This window comes from Zonotrichia albicollis, chromosome 20 (genome assembly GCF_047830755.1).
Source record: "Zonotrichia albicollis isolate bZonAlb1 chromosome 20, bZonAlb1.hap1, whole genome shotgun sequence".
Lineage (NCBI taxonomy): Eukaryota > Metazoa > Chordata > Aves > Passeriformes > Passerellidae > Zonotrichia > Zonotrichia albicollis.
In genome coordinates this window covers 10,335,367-10,353,701 of record NC_133838.1, presented here as the reverse complement: position 1 = coordinate 10,353,701, position 18,335 = coordinate 10,335,367, and the positions used below count along the sequence as shown (strand labels likewise).

General features: G+C 45.3%; 1 protein-coding gene across 1 annotated transcript in view; it reads right to left on the bottom strand.

Annotated features, from left to right (window-relative positions):
• Positions 1 to 18,335, bottom strand: part of SMAP2 (small ArfGAP2) — a 32,142-nt gene that overhangs the window by 3,049 nt on the left and 10,758 nt on the right. The window contains exons 2-9 of the mRNA XM_074555693.1: positions 9,221 to 9,354; positions 8,664 to 8,749; positions 7,414 to 7,492; positions 5,623 to 5,703; positions 5,078 to 5,156; positions 3,963 to 4,066; positions 2,657 to 2,822; positions 847 to 1,148 (exon numbers count right to left, since the gene is read on the bottom strand). Coding sequence (XP_074411794.1) covers positions 847 to 1,148; positions 2,657 to 2,822; positions 3,963 to 4,066; positions 5,078 to 5,156; positions 5,623 to 5,703; positions 7,414 to 7,492; positions 8,664 to 8,749; positions 9,221 to 9,354 — 1,031 coding nt within the window. The remainder of the gene's footprint in view (positions 1 to 846; positions 1,149 to 2,656; positions 2,823 to 3,962; positions 4,067 to 5,077; positions 5,157 to 5,622; positions 5,704 to 7,413; positions 7,493 to 8,663; positions 8,750 to 9,220; positions 9,355 to 18,335) is intronic.

Below are 18,335 nucleotides of genomic sequence, written 5' to 3'. Positions count from 1 at the left end.
CAGGACTAGGAATTGCCCAGGGAATTCTGGAGTCCCCAGGTATGGGAGGACTTCAGAGTTCTCAAGATATCAGCAGGAATTTCCCCATGAAAAGGGTGAGTAAGCCTTGGAATTGTCCAGGGAGTTTGGAGTCCCCAGGTAGGGGAGGATTTCAGGATCCTTAGGATAGCAGCAGGAATTTCTCCACAGAAGGAGTGAGCAGGTCTTGGAATTGCTCAGGGAATTTTGGAGTCCCCAGGTATGGGAGGACTTCAGGATCCTCAATATTTCAGCAGGCATTTCCCCATGGAAAGGGTGGTCAGGCCTTGGAATTGCTCAGGGAATTTTGGAGTCTCCAGGTATGGGAGGATTCCAGGGCAGGCTGGACCTCAGCAGGAATTTCTCCATGGAAAGGGTGAGCAGGCCTTGGAATTGTCCAGGTGTTGGAACTGCCTTGGAAATTAAATCCTCCAGCTATGGGAGGATTTCAGGTTGGACACCAGTAAGAATTTCTCCATGGAAAGGGTGGTCAGGCTTTGGAATTGCCCAGGGAATTTTGGAGTCCCCAGGTATGGGAGGACTTCAGGGCAGGAATTTCTCCATGGAAAGTGTAGTCAGGCCTTGGAATTGCCCAGGGAATTTTGGAGTCCTCACCCCTGCAGGTGTCCATGGGAGATGAGGCTGGGATTGGACTCACCCTCTGGAATTCCTTCCCACCCTGGGATCCCCAGGCTCTCCCATTTCCCCATCCCCAACCCAACCCAATTCACCCCACCCCAACCCCAACCCCCTGCACACCCCCTCATTCCTCCCCTTCCCAACTCCCAGAAAAACCCTGGAAAACCCTTCCAGGAGCCTTTCCCTCACCTGGGCGAGGTTCCACTGCAGCTGCTGCGTCGGCTGCACCCCGTACACGGCCTGGGGCACCGCGGCCACGTAGCCGGGCTGCTGCGTCCCCATCATCCCGTTGGGAACGCCCAGCACGTTGCCCACGTAGCCCGCGGGGATGGCCACGGGTGCCACCATGCCAGCAGCTCCAGGCTGGGCCAGCATGCCCACGGAAGGGGCCATCAAGCCGCCCATCATGCTGCTGGAAGGGGGCACCCCCGGGAAGGCGGCGTAGGGAGCGGCGGGATAGCCCAGCTGAGCCGGCGCCATGAACATGGCTCCTGGGAAAAGGGAGGCAGCAGGGAAAGGTGGGTCAGTGCAGGGGGATGGGAACGGCACAATTCCAGCCACAGCCGGGTGGGGATGGCCAGGCTGAGCTGCTCCTTGTGCTGGTCACAGCTCTCAGGGAAGATGGAGAGGGAATCTGGGCAGCGGCTGCAGGAATGGGGTTCCCAGTGCCAGAGGGTTGGGTTGGATATTGGGATGGAATTTCTCCCTCATTCCCAGTGCTAAAGGGTTGGGTTGGATACTGGGATGGAATTTCTCCCTCATTCCCAGTGCCACAGGGCAGGGTTGGATTTTGGGATGGAATTTCTCCCTCATTCCCAGTGCCAGAGGGTTGGGTTGGATACTGGGATGGAATTTCTCCCTCATTCCCAGTGCTAAAGGGCGGATTTGGGTTGGATACTGGAATTCCTCCCTGATTCCCAGTGCCAGAGGGCAGGGTTGGATATTGGGATGGAATTTCTCCCTCATTCCCAGTGCCAGAGGGTTGGTTTGGATATTGGGATGGAATTTCTCCCTCATTCCCAGTGCCAAAGGGTTGGGTTGGGTACTGGGATGGAATTCTTCCCCAATTCCTAGTGCTAAAGGGCAGATTTGGGTTGGACACTGGGAAGGGATCCCCAGTGCCAGAGTGTTGGGTTGGATATTGGGAAGGAATTCCTCCCTCATTCCCAGTGCTAAAGGGTTGGGTTGGATATTGGGATGGAATTTCTCCCTCATTCCCAGTGCTAAAGGGTTGGGTTGGATATTGGGAAGGAATTCCTCCCTCATTCCCAGTGCCAGAGGGCAGGTTTGGATATTGGCTGGAATTCCTCTCCTATTTCCCACGCTAAAGGGCAGATTTCGGTTGGATATTGGGAGGCAATTCCTCGCTGATCCCAGTGCCAGAGGGTTGGGTTGGATATTGGGATGGAATTCGTTCCTGATTCCCAGAGCTAAAGGGCAGGGTTGGATACTGGGAAGGGATTCCTCCCTGATTCTCAGAGCTAAAGGACAGGGTTGGATACTGGGAAGGGATTCCTCCCTGATTCTCAGAGCTAAAGGACAGGGTTGGGCTGGATATTGGGATAGAATTCCTCCCCAATTCTCCATGCTAAAGGGCAGATTTGGGTTGCATATTGGGATGGAATTCCTCCCTGATTCCCAGTGCCACAGGACAGGTTTGGGTTGGATATTGGGATGGAATTCCTCCCCAGTTCCCAGAGCTAAAGGGCAGTGTTGGATATTGGGATGGAATTCCTCCCCGTGAGAGACTGCAATGGATTTTCCAGAGAAACTGTGGCTGCCCCATCCCTGGAAATGCCCAAAGTCAGGTTGGAAAAGGCTTTGGAGCACCCTGGGATCGTGAAAAGTGCATGGCTGGCACGGGATGAGCTCCACATTCCCTTCCCACCCACCCCACTCTGGATTCTCAGGGATCACCCACATTCCCATTTCTCCTGAAGGTTGTCACCCCCAGGACACCCCAGCAGCCTGCCCTGGTCCCAGCTCACGCCAGGGTTACCTTGTGCTGGCACCTGGGACGTTTGGGAGCCATACAGGGACAGGATGGAGTCTTTGGAGAGCTGCTTCTTGCCCACCTCCTCCCCTTTGCCTCCGGGCTCCGGGAACAGATTCAGATTTTCGGGAACGGAGCCGGCGCTTCCAGAGGTCGGCATGGAACCAACAACCTGGGACAGACAGACAGACAGACAGGATCAGGGCAAAATCCAGCATGAGGGAAAAAGGGGAATATCCATCCACACACAGGGATGTGCTGGAGCCATGGAAAAGAGAGATTTCAGGATTTAATTAAGAAATTTAAATGCAGCAAGGTTTAGAGCAGACAGTTGTGAGTGGTGAAACAGTGGCACAGCATTCCCAGATGTGGGAATGGAAGAGAGAGATTCCTCATTTTTCCAAGTGGAAGAGGGAGATTTCAGGATTTAATGAAGAAATTTAGATGAAGCAAGGTTTAGAGCAGACAGTTGTGTGTGGTGAAACAGTGGCATAGCATTCCCAGATCTGGGGATGGAAGAGAGAGATTTCAGGATTTAATTAAGGGAAATTTAGATGAAGCAAGGTTTAGGGGAATGGAAGAGGGAGATGTGGGAATGGAAGAGGGAGATTCCTCATTCTTCAGCACTGAAGAGGGAGATTTCAAGATTTAATTAAGGGAAATTTAGATGAAGGAACATTTAGGGCAGATGGTTGACGTGTGTTTGATGGTAAAACAGTGGCACAGCATTCCCAGATGTGGGAATGGAAGAGGGAGATTCCTCATTTTTCCAAGTGGAAGAGGGAGATTTCAGGATTTAATGAAGAAATTTAGATGAATCAAGGTTTAGAGGAATGGAAGAGGGAGATGTGGGAATGGAAGAGGGAGATTTTTCATTCTTCAACATGGAAGAGGGAGATTTCAGGATTTAATTAAGAGACATTTAGATGAAGGAACATTCAGGACAGTTGATGTGTGTGGTGAAACAGTGGCACGGCTGTGGGAATGCAAGAGGGAGATTCTTCATTCTTCAACATGGAAGATTTCAGGATTTAATTAAGAAATTTGGATGAAGCAAGGTTTAGGGCAGACAGTGGTGAAACCCTGCATTCCCAGATGGATTCCCCATCCCTGCAAGTGTCCAAGACCAGCTTGGAGCACCCTGGCACAACTGGCAGGGTAGCAGCAGGAAGTAATACAGAAAATGGGGGGAGCAAACTAACGAACTTAAGAACACATCACAGCACCTGCCCTTTAATGCCCCTCCATCCCAAATGACCCCGTGGTTTTACAACCCAACCAGGCTTTTCCAAGCCCCACACTCCCAGCTCACCTTCCTGGAGGAGTCTGAGCTGGATCCCACGGATGCAAAGAGGTCCAGGTCCTTCTCCAGGCTGCTGGGCCGGCCGTTGGTGACGGGCGTTGTCACCGGGGCGTCTGTGGGGACAGCGATGTCCTGGGGGTGTCCCCAGCCTGGGGACACCTCTGTGCCACCCCACCCATACCTGATCCCCACCTCCCTCATCCCCCTGCAGCTGGGAAGGGCCTGGAGCAGGATTTGGAACTTCCCCTGGGTTCTGTTTGTCCCATAAAGCTCCAGGTGCACCAGGACACCACAGGCACCAGGAAAAAGGGGAACGCATGGAAAACTCTTCCCAAGCTGAGTATTCCTGGAATTGTTCACCTGACAGGGAAAATCAGCACTGGAACTCCTCAAATTCCCACAATTTCCACATAATTGTAGAAATTATGGGAATTTGAGGAGCTCCAGCTGCTCCTGGAACGCCACAGGCTCCAGGAAAAAGGGGAACACATGGAAAACTCTTCCCAAGCTGAATATTCCTAGAATTGTTCATCTGACAGGGAAAATCAGCACTGGAACTCCTCAAATTCCCTGAAATTCCTTCCTCCTGAAACTCCTCCAATTCCCACAATTTCTACATAAAGCTCCAGCTGCTCCTGGAATGCCACAGGCTCCAGGAGAAAGGGGAACACATGGAAAACTCTTTCCAGGCTGAATATTCCTGGGAATGTTCATCTGACAGGGAAAATCAGCACTGGAACTCCTCAAATTCCCACAATTTCCACATAATTGTAGAAATTGTGGGAATTTGAGGAGCTCCAGCTGCTCCTGGAACGCCACAGGCTCCAGGAAAAAGGGGAACACATGGAAAACTCTTCCCAAGCTGAATATTCCTGGAATTGCTCATCTGACAGGGAAAATCAGCACTGAAACTCCTCAAATTTCCTGAAATTCCTTCCTCCTAAAATTCCTCAAATTTCTACATAAAGCTCCAGCTGCTCCTGGAACGCCACAGGCTCCAGGAAAAAGGGGAACACATGGAAAACTCTTCCAAAGCTGAATATTCCTGGAATTGCTCATCTGACAGGGAAAATCAGGACTGAAACTCCTCAAATTCCCACAATTTCCACACCAATTTCTCTTACCCAGGCCCAGCAAGTCCATGACTGGCTCAGATTTGGGGGAACTTTTCCTGGATTGCTGCGTTTCGTCTTTCTTTTGAGGCTGAGGGGAAAAGAAACAACACAAATCTTGTGCAGCTTTTGGGATCACACTGAAATGGTTTTAACAAGATTAACAATGGTTTTTAATAAGATTAACCCTTAAAATCTCCTTTTTTTTTTTTCCCCAGTGGATTTAAGTAAAAAAAAATTTAAAATTCTCTTTGCTCTTCCAAAATGAGAATTTCAGAGCGAATATCTCCTGGTTTTTCGTTGTCCCAGTTGTTGAATCCAAGCAGGCTCTAAAGCAGGGAGAAGCAGCTGCTGGAGGTGGAAAAAGCAGCAGGGAAGAGCTGGATTCCAACCTGCACATCTGCTCAGTGTCTGGGCAAAACAGAGCAAAACAAACTCCCACCAGTGACTCAAAGCACCCAGGCTGTGACTGAGGCCAGAAAAATGCTCCCAGGGGGGGCTGGAATCCCTCTGCTCTGCCTCAGGGGTGTCTCTGTGGTTTTTCTTCCTCATCTTACCATTTTCACCTTCTCAAAGATGATGGGTTCCAGTTTTCTTTCTGACTCGTTGGTCCTTTTCCATTTGTCGTCCTTTTCTTTCTGTGAGGGGAAAAAAACAGTAACGTGAGGGAAAAAGTTCCTGATTTCACCAAGAAAAATCTCAAATCTGGTGCTGTGACTTATCTAAAACCCCTCAGATGCAAAATCCCTCAGAAAAAGCTGAATTTGAAGTAAATTTTTGCATTTTTCCTGCTCTGAGCAAGGACTGGACAAGGCCTTTCCAAGATCTCCTCCAATCATTATCCCTGATTTATTGCCTCCCTCTCCCATCCACACAAATCAAACAGCTCCAAGAGGGAAAAAATCAAGAATTTAACCAGTTTTGTTGTTATTTTCTTTCTGTGAGGGAAATAATCCCTTACATGAGGGAAAAAGTTCCTGATTTCAGCAAGAACAAGCTGACACGTGCTGTTACTGATCTAAAACCCCTCAGATGCAAAATCCCTCAAAAACAGCTGAATTTGAGGTAAAATTTTGCATTTTTCCTGCTCTGAGCAAGGACTGGACAAGGCCTTTCCAAGATCTCCTCCAATCATTATCCCTGATTTATTGCCTCCCTCTCCCATCCACAAAAATCAAACAGCTCCAAGAGGGAAAAAATCAAGAATTTAACCAGTTTTGTTGTTATTTTCTTTCTGTGAAGGAAAAAAACAGTAACGTGAGGGAAAAATTTCCTGATTTCGCCAAGAAAAAGCTCAAACCTGGTGCTGTGACTTATCTAAAACCCCTCAGATGCAAAATCCCTCAGAAAAAGCTGAATTTGAGGTAAAATTTTGCATTTTTCCTGCTCTGAGCAAGGACTGGACAAGGCCTTTCCAAGATCTCCTCCAATCATTATCCCTGATTTATTGCCTCCCTCTCCCATCCACACAAATCAAACAGCTCCAAGAGGGAAAAAATCAAGAATTTAACCAGTTTTGTTGTTATTTTCTTTCTGTGAAGGAAAAAAACAGTAACATGAGGGAAAAATTTCCTCATTTCACCAAGAAAAATCTCAAATCTGGTGCTGTGACTTATCTAAAACCCCTCAGATCTAAAATCCCTCAGAAAAAGCTGAATTTGAGGTAAAATTTTGCATTTTTCCTGCTCTGAGCAAGGATTGGACAAGGCCTTTCCAAGATCTCCTCCAATCATTATCTCTGATTTATTTTCTCTCTCTTCCATCCACACAAATCAAACAGCTCCAGGAGGGAAAAAATCAAGAATTTAACCAGTTTTGTTGTTATTTTCTTTCTGTGAAGGAAATAATCGCTGACATGAGGGAAAAAGTTCCTGCTTTCACCAAGAAAAAGCTCAAACCTGGTGCTGTTACTGATCTAAAACCCCTCAGATCTAAAATCCCTCAGGAACAGCTGAATTTGAGGTAAAATTTTGCATTTTTCCTGCTCTGAACAAGGAAATGGATAAAATCCTTTCCAAGGCCTCCTCCAATGTGAGACATCCATCCATCCAAACCAATCAGTGAGATGAAGATGAGGGAAGAAAACAGGAATTTAAACCACCCAAAAACCACCAACCCCCTGAGCTCTGCCCTGTCTGTGATCCTGCTTTTTTCCTTGGAATATTCCCTGAATATTCCAGAATATTCTATACAACAAAACCCACTCAGCAACTTCAAATCTCCTCAGGAATTCACTCCATGAAATTCAAGCAGCTCTGGAGAAGGGATTTCTCCTGGCACAGGAGAATATTTCAATATTTATATTTCAATATTTTGTTTTAATCACCATTTTAGGCCTCCAGACTCACCCTGAAGGCGTTGATGTCGATGCTTCTGTCCATATATTTCTTTTTCTCATATTTATCCCGGATAAAACTCTCCACAGCGCTACAGCAGCTGGTTAAGGACAAAGGATTCCAGAATAGAAGCCTTATTTGACAGGGAGGAACAAGGTACAGGCTGTAACTAAATTAAATCATTGTTTAAAGAGCATTTCCAGCAGTAACTTTCTTAAAATAATTTATTGCTGGATCCCAACTCAGTTTTTGCCCCTGGGTTATTTCAGGTTATTTCAGTGCTATAAAAAGGGAATTAAATCAGGATTTAAGCTCTTGTTGTGTTTTCTCCACTGTTTTTTTTTTTGTTTGTCCCAAGCGTCCCCTCAGCACATTCAGATCACAGTGATCACAACAGGATCCTGCAGCTCAAAAAACACCTCAGGTACCAGATTAACTCAAAAAAATGATGGTGGAAAAGTGTTTTTGTGGGATTTTTCTAGGTTCACATCATTCTATCCCTGCTTACTCAGCATTCCTGCAAGGTGGGAGTTCCAGCTGAAGCACTGAAAATTCCATCAGAGAATTCCCAGCCTGGTTTGGGTTGGGACCTTAAATCCAATGGGCAGGGGCACCTTCCACCATCCCAAGCTCCATCCAGCCTGGAGAACAATTCCAGGGATGGGGCAGCCACAATTTTTTTGGGAAATCCATTCCAGCCTCTCCTCACCCTCACAGGGAGGAATTCCTTCCCAAAATCCCAACTCTACCAAAATCCACCTCCTCTATTCTGTCCTTTATAAATCATCTCTCTTGCAGCTCCTTCAGGTCCTGGAAGGTCACAATTAGGTCTCCATGGAGCCTTTGGAATATTCACTCTCATTCCCTCCAAAACCTGCAGCTTTTGGGTTCACTCTGAAATACCAGAGATCCAATTGAGATAAATCCCACTGGAAAAAAGGGATTTTAAGGGTTATTTTCCATTCCAGTGCATTTTTTTTTCCCATTTAAGCCCAAAATAAAAGCAAAATTCTCTTTGCTCTTCCAAACTGAGAATTTCAGAGTGAATATTTCCCAGTTTTTAATTCCCAATCCAAGCAGGCTCTAAACTAAGGAGAAGCCTCCTGTAGTCATTTGGTGTCCCAGTTCTCCACCCCAATCCCTTCATTCCCATTTCCTCCCCACAGGAACAACTTCTCCTTCAGGGAGGTTTGACCACACAGCTCCAGGATGGAAATTTCCATGGAATTTCCACGTTTTTTCAGGAATTAAAAAAAGGATACTGGTCTGTCTGAGGCCTCCGGAAGTTCTCGGGCAGGTAGGCTTCGTAGAGACGATTGGCTTTGCCATTCCCCATCTCCTGCACGCACTGAAATCCAAAAAAAACTCCTTCAAATTCTCCTTTCCCAAACATTAAAGCTCTCCCACAGCATCCCAAGCTGACAAAGAAGAGAAATCCAGAAAAGGGGGATCCTCCTCAAAGCCATTTTCACCCCCAGGGGATGCTGAGGCAGCTGCTCCAATCCCCTCCCACTCCATTTGCCAATTCTAAGCAATTTTTAATCAAAGGCAGGATAAATATCCTGTTAGCAACCCAAAATCCCTCTGGAAGGAGAGGTGGGAAGCAGGAATTGGTAATTTAACAGAGATTTGCAGCTCCTTAAGCTTTACTCTCTGCTGTTTGTCCACCTTGGAATGAGGACATTTTATTGCTCTTTTCCCCCCCAACCTATCCCAGCTGGAATTCTTCTTCCTCCTCCACTTTCCCCATTTTTTTTTGAGCTATTCTGGCTTGGTTTATTTAAAAAAAAAACCCTCAATGTTTTATCCCAGCCCTCACCTGGATCTGTTCCTGTGTCCACTGGTCGAGGTTGACAGATTTGACCCTGGATATGTGAACTCCCAGGTTCCTGTGGATCCCAGCGCAGCGGATGCAGATGAACACCCCAATATTCCAGGATGCCCATCGTGGCCCTGGGAAGAGACAGGAAAGTGGTTTTTTTCCACCAATCCAACCCTTTTTTATTTTTGTTTTTGCCTGGAGGAACTGGGAAAATGCACCAAGTGAACTGGGATTGAGGCCTTTGGATTCTCATCCAGGCTGGAAACTGGAATTCCACATCAGGAGGATGTTCCCAATCCTTATCCTTGGGGATTTATTGCCTCCCTCTTCCACATAAATCAAACAGGAAAAAATCAAGAATTTAAACAGTTTTGTTGTCCTTTTCTTTCTGTGAGGGAAATAATCCCTTACATGAGGGAAAAAGTTCCTGATTTCAGCAAGAAAAAGCTCACACATGTGCTGTTACTGATCTAAAACCCCTCAGATCTAAAATCCCTCAGAAAAAGCTGAATTTGAGGTAAAATTTTTGCGTTTTTCCTGCTCTGAGCAAGGAATTGGATAAAATCTTTCCAAGATCTCCTCCAATCATCATCTCTGATTTATTTCCTCCCTCTTCCATCTACACAAACCAAACAGCTCCAAGAGGGAAAAAACCAAGAATTTAAACAGTTTTGTCCTTTTCTTTATGTGAGGGAAAAAATAATCACTGACATGAGGGAAAAAATTCCTGATTTCACCAATAAAAAGCTCACATCTTGATCTAAAACCCCTCAGATGTAAAATCCCTCAGAAAAAGCTGAATTTGAGGTAAAATTCTTGCGTTTTTCCTGCTCTGAGGAAGGAATTGGATAAAATCCTTTCAAGATCTTCTCCAGTCATTATCCCTGATTTATTTCCTCTCTCTTCCATCTACACAAACCAAACAGCTCCAAGAGGGAAAAAACCAAGAATTTAAACAGTTTTGTCCTTTTCTTTATGTGAGGGAAAAAATAATCACTGACATGAGGGAAAAAATTCCTGATTTCACCAATAAAAAGCTCACACCTTGATCTAAAACCCCTCAGATGTAAAATCCCTCAGAAAAAGCTGAATTTGAGGTAAAATTTTTGCGTTTTCCTGCTCTGAGGAAGGAATTGGATAAAATCCTTTCAAGATCTTCTCCCTGATTTATTTCCTCCCTCTTCCATCTACACAAACCAAACAGCTCCAAGAGGAAAGAAATCAGAAATTTAAACAATTTTGTTGTCCTTTTCTTTCTGTGAGGGAAAAATCACTGACATGAGGGGAAAAGTTCCTGATTTCAGCAAGAAAAAGCTGACACATGTGCTGTCACTGATCTAAAACCCCTCAGATCTAAAATCCCTCCAAAACAGCTGAATTTGAGGTAAAATTTTCACTTTTCCTGCTCTGAGGAAGGAATTGGAAAAAAAATCCTTCTAAGATCTTCAATCATTATCCCTGATTTATTGCATCCCTCTTCCGTCCACACAAGAAGAGGGAAGAAAAGAGGAATTTAAACCACCCAAAAAACTCCAACCCCCTGAGCTGTGCCCTGTCTGTGATCCTGCTTTTTTTTCCTGAATAACCTGGAATCAGCTCCAGAATATTCCCTACAGCAACAAAACCCCAAAAAACAAAAACAAAACAAAAAACCAAAAAAAACCCACTCAGCATCTTCAAATCTCCTCAGTGCTGGGCAGGAATTCCCAGCTGAGCCAGTACCAAGCACTGAGCCCAGGATTTGGCCCCAAAACCAATCCCAGCCCAAGGAATGATCAGTTCACTCCAGTTTCCACAGCTGTGATGGACATTATTTGCTTTTCCTGGGTCAAAATAAAATAAAATCAAGGCATTGATTTGATTAAGGTCAGACATTCCTGGTTTTTCATGCAGGACAGCTCCAAGGTGTGGATGGGAGATCATGCCAGGGATCAAAAATCAAAAAAACATCCAGAAGGGAAAGATTAAGGAGCTCAGATGCACCCAGGAATCCCAGCAGGGCATACAGAGATCCACAGGAATTCCCATCCCTCTCCCAGACCCTCAATCCTGAATATTTTAGGAATATTTTAAATTTAAACCCTTTTCTCCCAGCTCCCAACACAAACTGGTGTCCCAGTGCACGAGAAACTGGGAAAACACAGAATCAGGGATCAAACAGCCTCCACCAGCCCTTTTTTCCACACATTCCTCTGGATGATGAAGAGTTATCCTGCTTTTCTTGCCACAGCTAAAATAGCAGAGCCTCGAGTTAATGAGAGGGAGGTGGGAGGGGGAAGAGGGGGAAAGTGTAATTTCAGAGCCCTAAAAAAGCAGTGCTGTATTGGAGATGCTGTTAACAGTTTAATTCCTGTTCCTGGAGCATCCTGAGGGATTTGGAGCTGATAATGCACTCAGAGACCCTTCCAGAGCACAGGTATCCAACCTCCAACAGGTAACTCCAGCACTTCTTCCAGGGAATTCACTTTAAAATGCCTTTATTAAATTTTCTGGCCTTTCTCTGCCATTATTTGCTGCTTTTTCCCTCTCCAGGAGTGGCCTTTGGGAATGATATCAATTTAATGGAGCTGAGAAATTCACTTCTTGCCTATACCTCAGTCCCTTTATTACCTACTTTATTATCAAAGCAAAACCCACAACTTCAGCACCACCTGAATATACCCAAAAAATGGGAATAAAACCTTTAGCCAGGATCCTTCCTGTGATTTCTGCACGGAATTCTCTCCCAGGGCTCTCTAACGTGAGACTGCTGGCAGGATTATCATGAGATTCAAGGTTAGATTTAAAACTCCAGATAAATTTAGCCTTGATAGGACTAAAAGGATTAATGGGCAGCTCCTGGAGTAATCAGCTCACTGGGTTTGTCACATGGACCAGCTCAGGCCACCACAACTTCCCACTAAAACATGACTCAGAGTTAATGTCACATCCTCCTGCTGCTCCAGTGTCCCCTCAGGGGTCTGGGACAACAAGGGAACCACATCTGGAATGTGCTGCAACTCCTAAATCCAAATTCTGGGAGAGCCAAGATGGAGCAGCTTGGTTATATTTAAATTAAAATGAATATTTAGGGCTTTTTGAGCCCCTCCCAGTAATAAACTCATTACACAACCAGGGGTGAGCTGTTCCCTGGGGAGATTCCAGCTGGGATTTGGGTGTCCTTGCACAGCCAGAAGGTGCTGCAGGAAAGGTTTCAAACCTAAAGGGAATAGAGGATCTGGGAGATGTGGGGTTGGTTTTTACAGATTGGGAGGAAATCTGAATTTCCCCAAAAATCTCCCTAATCCTGCAGCCACAGCAAACCCTGGTGGGGTCAGGTTGGATCCAACATCCCCTTCCCAGACACCCAGCTTAACCAAACCAACACGTTAACCTTCAAATGCCTTCTAAAAATGTTCTTTTAAAATGTCTCCTAAAGCCCTGAGGTTGTGGGAGGGGGGAAGGGTTTGGTGCAGATGTAAACAACCTCCCACTTCCCTCTTTGGAGCAGCTCACACTGGAACATCTCCCACTGAAAAAAAAATCTCCCTGCAAGTGCCCACCGAGTCAGAATTTGCTTTTTAGGGCTTTTTGCAGGCATTTCCCCAGGGTTTCACAGCTCTTTTCAAGGTGACTTGACTCGAAAAAGCTCCAGGTGGCATCTCCAGATGTGACTTTCACTTCCTCAAAACACAAACCCAGCTCAGACTCTGCAGCAGCCTCAGTGATAAAAGGGGGAAAAACGCCTGGGTTGGAGCTTAGGGGATCATTTTTCTGCGAAAAATGGGTTTATATCAATAAAGAACAACGGGGCAGCTTTAATCAGCACTGCAGAGCTGCCTGGGGGAATTATCACCCCTCACAAAAAGTGGGCACACCCTGACACCCACCAGGACAGGGGCACCTCACCCTCCTGGCTCAGGGAATTATGGATTTATTTATCTCCAGAGGGCTGAGGACAAGGCCAACAGAAACATTCAGCTCCTTAAACCACTAAAAAAAATTGTTTCTTGCAAGAATCCTCGGGCTGATCTAGAATCAGTTCTCCTGAGGCTGAGGGCCCTCAGAGCCACCAGGCCAAAATGGAAGCCCCGTTCCAATGTGGAAAATTGAAAGTTTGCTCCAGCACCAGCTTTGCCTGGCGCTGCCACTACTTCTGTCTCAGCTTTGTGATGATTTTATGTCTGATTTTATGATGCCAGGGGTGATTTTAATATCCATAGAAAGCAAAATCACCTGGCAGCAACCAATGCTACTCTGCTCAAGCTCGTGGAGCTTCACCTCAGAACTCACCCTCCTGGCTCAGGGAATTATGGATTTATTTATCTCCAGAGGGTTGAGGACAAGGCAACAGAAACATTCAGCTCCTTAAACCACTAAAAGAAATTTGTTTCTTGCATGAATTGTCTGGCTGATGTGCTAAAATCAATTCCCCTGAGGCTGAGGGCCCTCAGAGCCACCAGGCCAAATGGAAGCCCCATTCCCACATGGAAAATTGGGAGTTTGCTCCAGTGCCAACTTTGCCTGGTGCTGCCACCACTTCTGTCTCAGCTTTGTGATGATTTTATGTCTGATTTTATGATGCTGGGGTGATTTTAATATCCATAGAAAGCAAAATCACCTGGCAGCAACCAATGCTACTCTGCTCAAGCTCTGGAGCTTTACCTCAGAACTCACCCTCCTGGCTCAGGGAGTTATGGATTTATTTATCTCCAGAAGGCTGAGGACAAGGCAACAGAAACATTCAGCTCCTTAAACCACTAAAAAAATTTTGTTTCTTGCATGAATCCTCGGGTTGATCTAGAATCAGTTCTCCTGAGGCTGAGGGCCCTCAGAGCCACCAGGCCAAAATGGAAACCCCATTCCCACGTGGAAAATTGGGAGTTTGCTCCAGTGCCAGCTTTGCCTGGCACTGCCACTACTTCTGTCTCAGCTTTAGGATGATTTTGTGATGCTAGGGGTGATTTTAACATCCATGGAAAGCAAAATCACCTGGCATCAACCCTGCTCTGATGAAGTTTGTGGAGCTTCACCTCAGGCCTGCACAAATCCCTCCTGGATTGAAGGAAAAACCCATTTGGAGTAAGAATTCCAACATTTTTCAGAGCCTGGCCTGGCAGGAGGATCACAAACCCCCAAGCATCCCTTGCTCAGTGAATTTTCATTCCCAATTTTCCTGAACATTCCCAAGGGAGGAGGATCCAGCAGGGATTCAGTGCCCAGCTCCAGGAGACAATTCCAGAGCCTGTTTTACATCCCAGCCTGTCAAAACAAACTCCACATACCAAGCTGCTCGTGCCAGCTCCAGTCCCCATCTAATGCTGCTCATTAATGCTCCAAGGGCTGCTGAATAATCTGAATGACTGAAAAGGATCCTAATTCCCTTTAAAACCCCCAGCCTAATTCCCTTTTCAACTCCCAGCCTGAGGAGCCTGCTCCAAATGAGTCTCTTGCTCCAAGTTCACACCCTGGAGTGGTTTTAATTGAGAAATCCTGAGGGGATTCACTCCTCGCCCTTCACTCAGGCACCAAATTCTGGCCCAAGTTCCTGAGGCAACTTTTTTTTTTTTTTTGCTGTAATAAATCTGCAGAAAGCATTTTAAAATAAACCAGGAGCTGGCTGCAAAACCACAGCTCCTTGGAAAAGGAAAAGCAGGAAAAAGAGGAGCTGCTTCCATGGGCAGGATTGAGGGAACATAAGAATATTCCCAGTAGAAATGAGCAGCTTCTTCCATGGATCCCAAAAAATGCTCCATGTCTGGCTGTGGAATCATCCAGCTGAGGAAAAGGGATGTGGGGAATTCTCCCTGGAACAAGAAAATCCGGCCTGCCAGGGGTTATCCACACCCTCAGCTTTTCAGCAGGGAAAAATTTCCTCGAGTCCAAGCTGAATAATCCTGATTTTTTTTTGCAGAGTCAAAGGAGGAAAGAAGGTCCAAGAGGTTCCTCTGCCTTGTGGTTTCCTTGTTTTGGAAAGAAATTGCTCAAGGATTTTCTGCCATTCATCTGCTCAGAGCTGTGACAAAACAACTTCCTCTGCTCTTTGCTAGAAATGTTTATTTTCACTTCCAGGAGTTGGGGGAACCTAAGGAAACCCCAAAAATCCATGAGGAAAAGGGATGTGAGGAATTCTCCCTGGAACAAGAAAATCCCTGCCAGGATTTCCCTCAGCTTTTCAGCAGGGACAAATTTCCTCAAGTCCAAGCTGAATAATCCTGATTTTTTTTTGCAGAGTCAAAGGAGGAAAGAAGGTCCAAGCAGTTCCTCTGCCTTGTGGTTTCCTTGTTTTGGAAAGAAATTGCTCAAGGATTTTCTGCCATTTATCTGCTCAGAGCTGTGACAAAACAACTTCCTCTGCTCTGTGCTGGAAATGTTTATTTTGCACTTCGAGGAGATGGGGGAACTTAAGAAAACTCTAAAAAGCCACAAGGAAAAGGGATGTGGGGAATTCTCCCTGGAAGAAGAAAATCCCTGCCAGGATTTCCCTCAGCTTTTCAGCAGGGACAAATTTCCTCAAGTCCAAGCTGAATAATCCTCATTTTTTTTTTTGCAGAGTCAAAGGAGGAAAGAAGGTCCAAGAGGTTTCTCTGCTTTGTGGTTTCCTTGTTTTGGACAGAAATTGCTCAAGGATTTTCTGCCATTTATCTGCTCAGAGCTGTGACAAAACAACTTCCTCTGCTCTTTGCTAGAAATGTTTATTTTGCACTTCCAGGAGGTGGGGGAACCTAAGGAAACCCAAAAATCCATGAGGAAAAGGGATGTGAGGAATTCTCCCTGGAACAAGAAAATCCCTGCCAGGATTTCCCTCAGCTTTTCAGCAGGGAAAAATTTCCTCGAAATTTCCAAGCTGAATAATCCTCATTTTTTTTTGCAGAGTCAAAGGAGGAAAGAACTCAGGATCCAAGAGGTTTCTCTGCCTTGTGGTTTCCTTGTTTTGGAAAGAAATTGCTCAAGGATTTTCTGCCATTTATCTGCTCAGAGCTGTGACAAAACAACTTCCTCTGCTCTTTGCTAGAAATGTTTATTTTGCACTTCCAGGAGTTGGGGGAACCTAAGGAAACCCCAAAAATCCATGAGGAAAAGGGATGTGGGGAATTCTCCCTGGAACAAGAAAATCCCTGCCAGGATTTCCCTCAGCTTTTCAGCAGGGAAAAATTTCCTCGAAATTTCCAAGCTGAATAATCCTCATTTTTTTTGCAGAGTCAAAGGAGGAAAGAAGGTCCAAGAGGTTTCTCTGCTTTGTGGTTTCCTTGTTCTGGAAAGAAATTGCTCAAGGATTTTCTGCCATTCATCTGCTCAAAGCTGTGACAAAATAACTTCCTCTGCTCTGTGCTGGAAATGTTTATTTTGCACTTCCAGGAGTTGAGGAAACCTAAGGAAACCCCAAAAATCCATGAGGAAAAGGGATGTGGGGAATTCTCCCTGGAATAAGAAAATCCCTGCCAGGGGTTATCCACACCCTCAGCTTTTCAGCAGGGAAAAACTTCCTCGAAATTTCCAAGCTGAATAATCCTGATTTTTTTTTTGCAGAGTCAAAGGAGGAAAGAAGGTCCAAGAGGTTTCTCTGCCTTGTGGTTTCCTTGTTTTGGAAAGAAATTGCTCAAGAATTTTCTGCCATTCATCTGCTCAAAGCCTCTCTTGCAAAACTTCCTCTGCTCTTTGCTGGAAATGTCTGTTCTGCACTTGGGGGAACCAAAGGAAACCCCAAAAATCCACTTAAATGATGTTATTTGGTTATTAACACTATGAATAACTGGTCCTGCTGCAGGGATCAGGGATCCACCTCGGATTTGGGATTAATCCCTGCTGCCCTCGCAGATTTAGGCCCAGACTGAGGGATTTGTGCAGCTCTCAGGGGATGCTAAAGCCAAACCCTCATTTTAACATCCACAAAAGGTGTTTGATAAAAATCTACACCTCACCAAGCAGTTTAATCACCCCAAAATTCAGTTTTATACCATTCTTTGAAAGAAGAAAGGGCTGTTTGGGGGTTTTATTTTCTTTCTTTTTTTTTTCCCCACACAATAATTACAGGCCTCAACCACATTTTGCAAGAAAAACAAAGGGGCTGGCTTTGATTTCTGCCAGAAAATCTTCCAGTTTAGCAAAAAATATCCAATATTTGAGGGCTTATGGCCTTGAAGCCCAAGATTTGTGTGTTTTGGGGTAAAGATGAGCAGTTTTATCAGTGCTACCATCGTGTTCTTTGAAGCGCAAGTGGAGGAAATGAGAATTTCTGTGAACAGCAGGGTGGGGCTTTCCTGCTGCTGCAGAAAGGGTTGGATGTTCCTTCAATCAATAAAAAAAAGGTGACAGGGACAATTTCAAGCAGTTTTATCACCAGGATCCATGAAAAACAACTGGGTGACATCATCAACGCTGATGGTGACACAGCTTAAAAATATAAATATACATCAAAAACAAAATAAAAATCAGTCAATTCCACAAGCCATGGACTTCCTGTGGTTTCATTTTTGGAGCAAAACCAGACATCAGCCAATCCTAGAAATTGCAGATTCCCAAGGAGGTTTGAATTTCCATGAAATGCAAATAATTTGGGTGATAGGTGCACCTGTAAACAGAGCAGCAGGGTGGAAGTTCTGCCATCACTAAATTGACTTTTGATGCTGTAAATAGAATTTTGCTGCTTTTTAAGATGTTTTTAATTTGGTGTTGAAAATATTTAGACTCTGTTTTCTAATTTAATTTGAATTTGGGATGTTTTAGAAGCCACCAAGTTCTTAACAAAGCTCTGAGCAGAGGAAGGTCCTGGGTCAGTTTTTGATGGATTGAGAATTTTTGCAGTATCTAGAGCTAAACATGATAATCATAATAATATTAATTAATATCTTAATTATAATAGTACTGATTTTCAGCATCATGAGCTAAACATGCCTTGAAATTCCTTGGGAAAGGAGCAGGAAGGAACGGCATATATTGCCAAAAATAGAGAAAAATTCAATTTATTAAGGTCTAAGTTAACCCAGCCTTGCACTCAGTGCTCCAAGTTCAAGCCAGCTCCTCCTAAAAGCTCCAATTTTGTCCCAGATTTCCTGGGACACAGGGAACAATCACTACCTGAAGGAGCCCTGAGCTATTGCTGACTTTTTGCTGGGTTTCAAGACCTACTTTG